At 35.7% G+C, this 10697-nt stretch overlaps 3 protein-coding genes across 3 annotated transcripts; all 3 read left to right on the forward strand.

Moving 5' to 3' along the window:
* Nucleotides 1–417: 417 nt before the first annotated feature.
* On the forward strand, nucleotides 418–3516 carry T551_03687 (uncharacterized protein; the record flags this gene model as incomplete). Its single annotated transcript, XM_018375950.1, has 1 exon — nucleotides 418–3516. One exon carries the CDS (start codon nucleotides 418–420, stop codon nucleotides 3514–3516), a length of 3099 nt encoding a protein of 1032 aa, XP_018227837.1.
* Nucleotides 3517–4016: 500 nt separating this feature from the next.
* Nucleotides 4017–7073, forward strand: T551_03688 (uncharacterized protein; the record flags this gene model as incomplete). Its single annotated transcript, XM_018375951.1, has 1 exon — nucleotides 4017–7073. A coding segment is annotated over one exon (3057 nt), but the record flags the coding sequence as incomplete, so codon positions are not given.
* Nucleotides 7074–7475: 402 nt separating this feature from the next.
* On the forward strand, nucleotides 7476–10649 carry T551_03689 (uncharacterized protein; the record flags this gene model as incomplete). The annotated part of the gene is made up of 1 exon (XM_018375952.1): nucleotides 7476–10649. The coding sequence occupies one exon, from the start codon at nucleotides 7476–7478 to the stop codon at nucleotides 10647–10649; it is 3174 nt and encodes a 1057-aa protein (XP_018227839.1).
* Nucleotides 10650–10697: the final 48 nt, after the last annotated feature.

The raw sequence follows: 10697 nt of genomic DNA on the forward strand, positions 1-10697 counted from the left end.
AGATATTCTAAAAAGTGATCTGAAGGAGAATTCCCTAGAGAAAGATATGAGAGACTCAAGAAGAACTTTAGGAATATCCAATAAAAAAATGTTCAACATGAATATTAAACAGTGCATAAATATTTAGTGCAACAACATGAAGATTAATCAGACCTAAAGATTCCAGTATCGAATTCAAATGCAAACCTCAATTTTTAAGTATTTCCAAATTATACTCATATTATTAATTGAAAAGACACTTTAAACATCGTCATTAATACAGAAATGGCACAGAATTGCTCTTTTTCTCAAAAAACTACCTTTAAAACTTTCAATATTCAACATCTTAATGAAGACAATATAAAATAGAAACAGCTTTAAAAACCTGCCCACACACCCAACAAGTACGCTTTCTCTCACATTAATGTCCTCTAGATTATGGCGCGGGTGGTGGCGCGGGCGGTTAAGCGGAATGTAAAAGCAGATAAGGATCTTGAAGAAGAACATATTGTGGCACTGATTCTAAAAGAAGATGCTAAAGATGAAGGAAAATGTCAAAAAAAAATGAAAGAATACTGTGAAGCGTTGAAAAAAGTAAAAGTAGAATTAAAACAAATTTACGAAAAATTTGAAAACTTCTGTGATGATGGAAAAATGAAAACAAAATGCCAAAAATTGAAAACTAGCGTTCAAAATAAATGCACTGAATTTAAAGGAAAACTCGATAAAATACTCAAACAAGCTTCAGGATTAACAGATGAGAATTGCAAAGAAAATGAACAACAATGCCTATTTTTGGAGGGAGCATGTCCTGATGATCTTACAGAGAATTGCAATAAATTAAGGAATAAGTGTTATCAAAAGAAGCGTGACAGAGTAGCAGAAGAAGCTCTTTTGAGGGCACTTCGTGGGGACTTGGAGAAAGAAGCTGAATGTGAAAAGAAAATAAAGGATGTTTGCCCAAAAATAGGCCAAGAAAGTGATGAGTTGACAATGTTATGTTTTGAACAGGAGAAAACATGCGCAGATCTTGTAAAAAAAGGAAAAAGTAAGTGTAGTGCTCTAAAACAAGAAGTCGAAGAAGCACTTAAGAAGAAGAATGAATTACAAGGAAAATGTTTACCATTACTTGAGAAATGTTACTTTCACAGAGGGAACTGCGAAGGAGACAAATCAAAATGCAAACTTCCAAATGGAAACTGTGAGGAATATCTACCAAAGTGTGATGAATTAGCAGAAGAATGTGAAGAAAAAAGCGTCATTTATATACATCCAGGACCTGATTTCGATCCAACTAAGTCAGAGCCTACAGTAGCAGAGGACATAGGGCTGGAAGAACTTTATAAGAAGGCAGAGGATGATGGGGTTTTTATTGGAAAGAATCATCTAAGAGATGCGACAGCTTTATTGGCGTTGCTTAATAAAAACCTTGAAAAACAAGAATGTATAAAAACCCTTCAAAAAAGCTGCAAAAACCCTCATGAACATGAAGCCTTGGAAAAACTATGTAAGGATAATACTTTAAGTGATTACGGAAAAGAAAAGTGTGAAGAATTGAAAAACGATGTTAACAAAACTTGCAAAATTCTCACTTCAAAAGTCATTAATAATCGCCTTTTTGACCCGAAAAAAGGAAATAAAGGAATTGTTGGGTGGGGAGAATTGCCAACATTTCTTAGTAATAAGGACTGTGCAAAACTAGAATCTTATTGCTTTTATTTTAAAGAAAGCTGTCCAGATGTTAAAGAAGCTTGTGTGAATGTGAGGGCAGCGTGTTATAAGAGAGGGCTTGATGCACGGGCAAATAAAGTGCTGCAAGAAAATATGCGAGGAATGTTACATGGTTCAAACAAAAGCTGGCTTGAAAAGTTTCAACAAGAATTAGTAAAAGTATGCAAGGAACTAAAAGAAAATAAAGAAAATTTCCCAAACGATGAACTATTTGTTCTGTGTGTACAGCCAGCAAAAGCGGCCCGGTTGCTTACACACGATCATCAAATGAGAGTTATCTTTTTACGACAACAGTTGGATCAAAAACGAGATTTTCCGACAGATAAAGACTGCAAAAAATTAGGGAGAAAATGCCAAGATTTGGGAGAGGATTCAAAAGAAATTACGTGGCCATGTCATACACTGGAGCAACAATGCAATCGCTTAGGGACTACAGAAATTTTGAAGCAGGTTTTACTGAATGAACACAAGGATACTTTGAAAACTCATGAAAACTGTGTAACATATCTAAAAGAAAAATGTAATAAATGGTCTAGAAGAGGCGATAACCGTTTCTCTTTTGTATGTGTCTTCAAAAATGCTACGTGTAAGCTGATGGTAAAAGACGTACAAGATAAGTGCAAAGTATTCAAGAAAAATATAGAGGTTGCAGAGATCGTTGATTTTCTTAAAAATAACACGAATAACATAACAACACTGGAAAGAAACTGTCCCTCCTGGCATACGTACTGCAATAGATTTTCACCTAATTGTCCAGATCTTACTAAAGGAGATACTCTTTGTACAAAGATCAAAGATCATTGTAAGCCATTTTATGAAAGAAAGGCCTTGGAAGATGCTCTCAAAGTAGAGCTTCAAGGGAATTTAAGTGATAAATCTAAATGTGAACCTGCATTAAAAAGATATTGTGAAGTATTAAAAAATGCAGCTAATACGCCAATTAAAGGATTATGTAAAGATACTACTGATAAAAAACCTAAAAAAGATGACAATAAAGTTAGAGAGGAACTCTGTGAGAAGTTAGTGGAAGAAGTGAAAGAACAATGTAAAACATTATCAACAGAATTAGAACAACCAGCAAAAGAGTTAGAAGAAGATTCTAAGACATATGAGAAACTTAAGAAACAGGCAAAGGAAGCAATGAACAAGTCCAATCTTGTTTTATCATTCGTTAAAAAAGATGAAAATAATGCATCGAAAAATAGTAGCAAAAACAAGGATAAAAATACCGTTTCAAACGGACTTCAAGATACCACAGAACATATGAAAATACTACGGAGAGGAGTTAAGGATGTATCCGTAACAGAATCTGAAGCTAAGGCATTTGATTTGGTAGCAGAAGTATTTGGAAGATATCTAGACTTGAAAGAAAGATGTAATAAATTGGAATCAGATTGCAGAGTTAAGGAGGATTGCAAGGATTTAGAAGGAGTATGTGGAAAGATACAAGGAGTATGTTCGAAATTAAAACCACTGAAAGTGAAGCCGCACGAAACAGTGACAGAAAGCACAACGACGACCACGACGACAACAACGACCGTTACCGATCCGAAGGCAACAGAATGCAAATCTTTACAGACAACAGATACATGGATTACACAGACTTCGACACATACCAGCACGTCTACCATCACATCTACAATCACATCAAAAATAACACTCACATCAACAAGGCGTTGCAAACCAACCAAGTGTACGACAGGGGATGATGCAGAGGACGTGAAGCCGAGTGAGGGATTGAAGATGAGTGGGTGGAACGTGATGAGGGGGGTGATATTAGCAATGATGATTTCGTTCATGATTTAGAAAGCAAATGAGCAAGATTTAATGATGAGCATGTATATTTAGTAAATAAACGAGCAGGGTAGGACAGGAAAGAGTAAAGTAGATTGAGTCATCTCTTCAGCATCAATTGAAAGTGCATTACACATGAAATCACGTGTTCCCTATCTAGTTGTCCCCTATTATTTGCCTGAATAGCTTTTATTTTTCGTTTATCTCCTTTTATAATCTACTTTTTATCTATTCAAATTTTACGATTACCCCACATTTACCCCACACAAATTTAAAATATCGTGAAAGCAGCCAATTACACGTTAAAGAAAGCGGACACCTCTTAAATATATTTGCACACATAATGCCTGCCTATCACAGTTATCTCAGTTTTTACTTGAACACCCTTAAAATTAATTAGAAACAATTTAATATTCGAATTTGAAGACATAACTCTAATATCGCATGCAACTAAAACACATTAGTGGAAACTCAAACTCAAACCACACCACAGCGCGCCCACCTCCGTCAGGCACAGCTTGGCGCGGGCGGTGGCGCGGGCGGTTAAGCGGCAGGCAAAAGCGGCGCAAGGAGCTAGTCTATATGAAGAGGAAATTCTTTTGGCTTTAATTGTAGGAAAAGATTATAAGAATGATGATGAATGTAAAAATAAATTAAAAGAATATTGTCAAGGGCTGAAAAGTGCTTCATTGAAAGAAAAAGAAATACATGAAAAGCTTGAAAGTTTCTGTGAGAATAAAAAGCAGGAAACAAAATGCGCAGAATTGAAAAATAAAATCACCAAAAAATGCAATGATTTTAAAACAGATAAACTAGAAGGAAAGTTAGCAAGTCCATCAGATAAAGATTGTAAAGAGAATGAACAACAATGCCTATTTTTGGAGGGAGCATGCCCTGATGTTCTTAAAGATAAATGCAATGAACTAAGGAATAAGTGTTATCAAAAGAAGCGAGATGAAGTGGCAGAAAAAGCTCTTTTAAGGGCTCTTAATGGAAATCTTGAAAATGAAGCTAAATGTAAAAAGAAGATTGAGGATGTTTGTCGTACATTGGGTCAAGAAAGTAACGAGTTGATGCAAAGGTGTTTTGATACGAGCTCTACATGCACAATTTTAGTAAAAGCAGCAGAAGAAAAGTGTAAATCTTTGAAAGCAGAAATAAAAAATATACTAACTGCTAATAACGAATTAAAGAAAAAAGGGCATCCTTTGCTTGAGAAATGCTATTTTTATGGGAAAAACTGCAAAAATCCAGATAAACCAGAATGTGAAAAACTCGTAAATAAAACTAAAGAAAAAAAAATTATCTACAAAGGGCCAGGTTCAGATTTTGATCCTACAAGACCAGAGGCTACACTGGCAGAAAAAATAGGTTTGGAAGAACTTTATAAGGAAGCGGCAGCACAAGGAGTTTTGATTGGAAGAGTATTAAAAGAAGATATTGTTGATTTATTAGTATTTCTGTCAGAAGACAATTTTGATAAAGATAAATGCAAGAAAGTACTCAGTTCTAAATGTAATTCTATTAAATATTTGGCAAAAAATATAAAGGAATTATGTGAAAATACAAGCAGTCATGAAAATCAATGTGAAGAATTTGAAAAAGAATTTGGCAGAAAAAAGGACACTCTAACTACAAAGCTTAAAAGCAAACAATTTGAAAATAAAATTGAATTATGGAGCGAATTACCAAGATTCCTTACTGAAAATGACTGCACGAGATTCCAATCAGATTGCTTTTATTTTAAAAGTCAAACATCTCTTGACAAATGGTGCAAAAGTGTTAAGGCAGCGTGTTATAAAAGGGGTCTTGATGCATTAGCAAATCAAGTATTACAAGACAGAATGAGAGGGAAGTTTCATGACAGAAACGATAAATGGCCTGAGATGCATCAAAAAGAGCTGGTAAAAGTATGTATGGATTTGAAAGAAAAGAGCGATGAGTTATTTGTTTTGTGTTTGCAGCCAACAGAAGCAATTTTTACATTATTAGATGATTTGTATATAAAGACAGATTTGTTACTGGAAGATTTGAATAAAAAACGTGATTTCCCTACGAAGCAGGATTGCAAGGAATTGCAAAAGAAATGCGATGATTTAAAACAAGACTTTAAAGGACTTGAGTGGCCCTGTCATACGCTGGTGCATCATTGTAATAGACTAAATGTTGTAGGACAATTAGAAGAGAGGCTATTGGAAGAAAAAATAAAAGATTTAAAAAATGAAACCGTCTGTAGAGAAAATGTCGAAGAACAATGCAATCATTGGGTTAAAAAAAGGAAAACACAGTTTGCTCTTGGATGTGTAGCACAGAATGTTACATGCAAGATCATCACAGAAAGTCTTATACTTAAATGTAGTTCATTGGAAAAACATATAGAGACTCTAAAAGTTGTAGAAGATGCAAAAAAAGAAGACCAAAAAGAAAAAACTTGCAGTTTTTGGGAACCGTATTGTGACAAATTCATGTTTAGCTGTGATAATTTAATGAATGATGGCAATAAAGTGTGTAAAAAACTTAAAAAGAATTGCAAGCCATACAGAGAAAGATATAACCTGGAAACACAAGTTATGTACGAGTTTAGAGGGAAGCTTAAAGAAGAAGTGAGCTGTAGAACAACTCTTGACCAATATTGTACACAGTGGAGTAAGACAAAAAATAAAACATTGGAGAGTCTATGCAATAGTACTAATGGTGTTGATAATGATAAGATTAGAGATGATTTATGTAAAAAACTAGTAGAACGAGTAAAGACAAGATGTACAGAATTGTCTACAAAATTAAATACAGCGAAAGAAGGGATAAAAACAAAAGTAGAAGAAGTCAAAAAATTGAATGAAGGTGCAAAAAAAGCATCAGAAGGAGCAAAACTTGTTTTATCATCATTAAAGAAAAATGAAGTGAATGCCAAAAATACAGCTGACAATGTGGCAGTGAATTCAGGGAAAAATGCAACTAACGATCAAAATAAATCAGTAGGAGGAACAAATAGGACTCAAAAAACACAAGTCAAGCTTGTTCGGAGAGGAACAGTTGAAGTACTTGTCACCGAGGCAGAAGTTGAAGCCTTCGATGCAGTATCAAGAGCACTGGAGGCGTATGTGGAAGTCAATGAAGAATGTAAAGTTTTGAAATTAGAATGTGGGTTTAAAGAAGAATGCCCAACATTAAAAAATGCATGCAGTGAAATTGAGAAGGCATGCAACGAATTGAAGTCATTGGAAGTGAAACCATACGAAGTAGAAACAACGACAACAACCACCACAACCACAACCACCACTACAACAACAAAGACAGAGGGAGAAGGAAAGGCAACAGACTGCCAGTCTCTGCAGACGACAGACACGTGGGTCACAAAGACGTCTACGCATACCAGCACCTCTACGACTACGTCCACAGTCACGTCAAGAATAACACTCACCTCGACGAGGCGGTGTAAGCCTACGAAGTGCACGACAGGAGAGGAAGATGAAGCAGGAGACGTGAAACCGAGTGAGGGGCTGAGGATGAGTGGGTGGAGTGTGATGAGGGGAGTGCTAGTGGCGATGATGATTTCATTCATGATTTAGATGTAAAATGGGAACGGGATATAAGAGCAGCATGTATATTTAACAGATAAGGCAGGGTAGGGCAGGAAAGAGTAGAGTATGATCTCTTCAGCATCAATTGAAAGTGCATTATAACCAAAAGAATACGTGTCCCCTAGCCAGTTGTCCCCTATTATTTGCCTGAATAGCTTTTATTTTTCGTTTATCTCCTTTTATAATCTACTTTTTATCTATTCAAATTTTACGATTACCCCACATTTACCCCACACAAATTTAAAATATCGTGAAAGCAGCCAATTACACGTTAAAGAAAGCGGACACCTCTTAAATATATTTGCACACATAATGCCTGCCTATCACAGTTATCTCAGTTTTTACTTGAACACCCTTAAAATTAATTAAGAATAATTCAAATTTGAAGACATGGTTCTAACATCTCACGTTCAATCAAAATACGCAATGGAAACCCAAACTCAACCACACACCACAGCGCAGCCCACCCCCGTCAGGCACAGCTTGGCGCGGGCGGTGGCGCGGGCGGTTAAGCGGCAGGCACAGCAAGTAGTGCAAGGAACTAGTCTATATGAAGAAGAGGAAATTCTTTTGGCTTTAATTGCAGGAAAAGATTATAAGAATGATAATGAATGCAAAAATAAATTAGAAAAATACTGTAAAGAATTAAATGAAGCAAAAATAGATCTAACAAAAATACATGTAAAACTAGAAGGTTTATGTAAAAATGGAAAAGCGAAAGACAAATGTACAGAGTTGAAAAACAAGGTTGAAGATAAATGCACTAAATTCAAACCAAAACTGGAAGAAGCTGCCAAAAAAGATGTTTCAAAATTACAAAGTAGTGATTGTGAAAATGAACAACAATGCCTATTTTTGGAGAGAGCATGTCCAACAGAACTTAAAGATGATTGCAATACTTTGAGAAATAAGTGTTATCAGAGGAAACGTGATGGTGTAGCAGAAGAAGTCCTTTTGAGGGCACTTCGCGGGAGTATTGAAAATGGAAATAAATGCAAAGAAAAACTTAAAAAGATTTGCCTGGAATTGAGTCAAGAAAGTGATGAGTTAACGAAGCTTTGTCTTTATCAAGAAACAACATGTAGCAAATTTGTATCAGAAAAACAGAAAAAATGTGATGCTCTTGAACAGGATGTTAAAGCAGTACTTGGAAAGGAAAATAAATTACGAGGAAAATGTTTAGCACTGCTTGAACAATGTTATTTTTATAGAGGAAATTGCGAAGAAGACAAATTAAAGTGTGACGTATTGGGAAAGAAATGTCAAGAACAAAATATTGTTTATATACCACCAGGACCCGATTTTGATCCAACTAGACCAGAGGCTACACTAGCAGAAGACATAGGGCTAGAAGAGCTTTATAAAGAGGCTGAGAAGGATGGAGTTCATATTGGAAAGCCTCCTGTAAGAGATGCAACTGTTCTACTAGCACTTTTGATTCAAAATCCAACTAATACTCAACCGGAAAAAAAAGAAAAATGCAAAAATGTTCTTAAAGATAAGTGTAAAGAGTTAAAAAAACACGAGGTTTTGGGATATCTGTGTAATGATAATGGCTCTGCTAGTCAAAATGGAACTGAAAAGTGTGAAGAACTAGAGAAAGAGCTAGCAAACAGTGCTAAAATTCTTTCTGCAAAAATTGGAACCAAACATCTATCTGGATCTGGTGAAACCATTCCATGGTATAAATTATCGACATTTCTTAGTGACAGTGACTGTGCAAGGTTAGAGTCAAGCTGTTTTTATTTTGCTCAAGATAAAGGTCCTCTTGAAAAAGAATGCAAGAATTTTAAGGCAGCATGTTATAAGAGAGGGCTTGAAGCACTAGCCAATGAAGCATTTCAAAGCAAGATGTACGGACTGTTCCGTGGTTCAGGTGAAAAATGGTTTAAGAAACTACTGGATAAAATAATGGAAGAGTGTTCGGAACTTAAAACAACGAGCGATGAGTTGTTTTTACTATGTATTGATCCACTTAAAGCAGTCAGAATACTTGCAGCTGATATCCAAACAAGAGCTGTCTTTTTGCGGAAACAACTGGATCAAAAGCGAGATTTTCCAACAGACAAAGACTGCAAGGAATTAGGGAGAAAATGCCAAGATTTAGGAGAGGATTCAAATCAGATTCAATGGCCATGTCATACACTAAAGCAACAATGTGATCGCTTAGGAACTACAGAAATCTTGAAACAGGTTTTACTAGATGAACACAAGGATACTTTGAAAGATCAAGAAAGTTGTGTAAAATATCTAAAAGAAAAGTGTAATAAATGGTCTAGAAGAGGCGATGACCGTTTCTCTTTTATATGTGTCTTCCAAAACGCTACATGTAAATCGATGGTAGATGATGTACAAGATAGGTGCAAAGTATTCAAAAAAAATATAGAGGCTTCAGAAATCATCAAATTTCTTAAAATTAATAAAAATGAAATAAAAATACTGGAAAGAAATTGTTCTTCCTGGTATCCGTACTGCAATAGATTTTCACCTAATTGTCCAGATCTTGCGAAAGAAAATGTTTTTTGTACAAAGATCAAGAAGCATTGTGAGCCATTTTACAGAAGAAAGGCCTTGGAAGACGCTCTTAAAATAGAGCTTCAAGGGAATTTAAGTGATAAATCTAAATGTGAACCTGCATTAGAAAGATATTGCACTGTATTAGAAAATGTAACTAACACCTCAATTAGAGGATTATGCAAAGATAGTACTAATGATAAGCCTAAAAAGAATGACAATAAAGTTAGAAAAGAGCTCTGTGAGAAATTAGTAAAAGAGGTGGAACAACAATGCAAAGTATTACAAGAGAAACTGAAACAGCCGGCAAAAGACTTAAAAGAAGATTCTAAGACATATGAGGAACTTAAGAAACAAGCAGAGGAAGCAATGAACAAGTCCAGTCTTGTTTTATCATTCGTTAAAAAAGATGAAAATAATGTACCAAAAAATAATAGTGAAAACAATAACAAAAATAAAACCGCATCAAGCAAACATCAAGATACCACAGAATATGCGAAAATACTACGGAGAGGAGTTAAGGATGTAACAGTGACAGAATTGGAAGCCAAAGCATTTGATCTAGCAGCAGAAGTATTTGGAAGATATGTAGACTTGAAAGAAAGATGTGAGAAATTAACCTCGGATTGTGGGATTAAGAAAGACTGCAAAGAATTAGAAAAAGTATGTGGAAAGATTGAGAAGACATGTCTCGATCTAAAGCCTCTGGAAGTGAAGCCACATGAAACAACAACTAGAAACATAACAACTACAACCACAACGACAACAACAACAACCGTTAAAGACGCAAAGGCAACAGACTGCCAGTCTCTGCAGACAACAGATACGTGGGTCACAAAGACGTCTACGCATACCAGCACTTCTACGACTACGTCCACAGTCACATCGAGAATAACACTCACCTCGACAAGACGGTGTAAGCCTACGAAGTGCACGACAGGAGAGGAAGATGAAGCAGGAGACGTGAAACCGAGTGAGGGGCTGAGGATGAGTGGGTGGAGTGTGATGAGGGGGGTGCTAGTGGTAATGATGATTTCATTCATGATTTAGATGTAAAATGGGAATGGGATATAAGAGCAGCATGTATATTTACTAGAT

This window comes from Pneumocystis jirovecii (assembly GCF_001477535.1).
Source record: "Pneumocystis jirovecii RU7 chromosome Unknown supercont1.27, whole genome shotgun sequence".
Taxonomy (NCBI): domain Eukaryota; kingdom Fungi; phylum Ascomycota; class Pneumocystomycetes; order Pneumocystales; family Pneumocystaceae; genus Pneumocystis; species Pneumocystis jirovecii.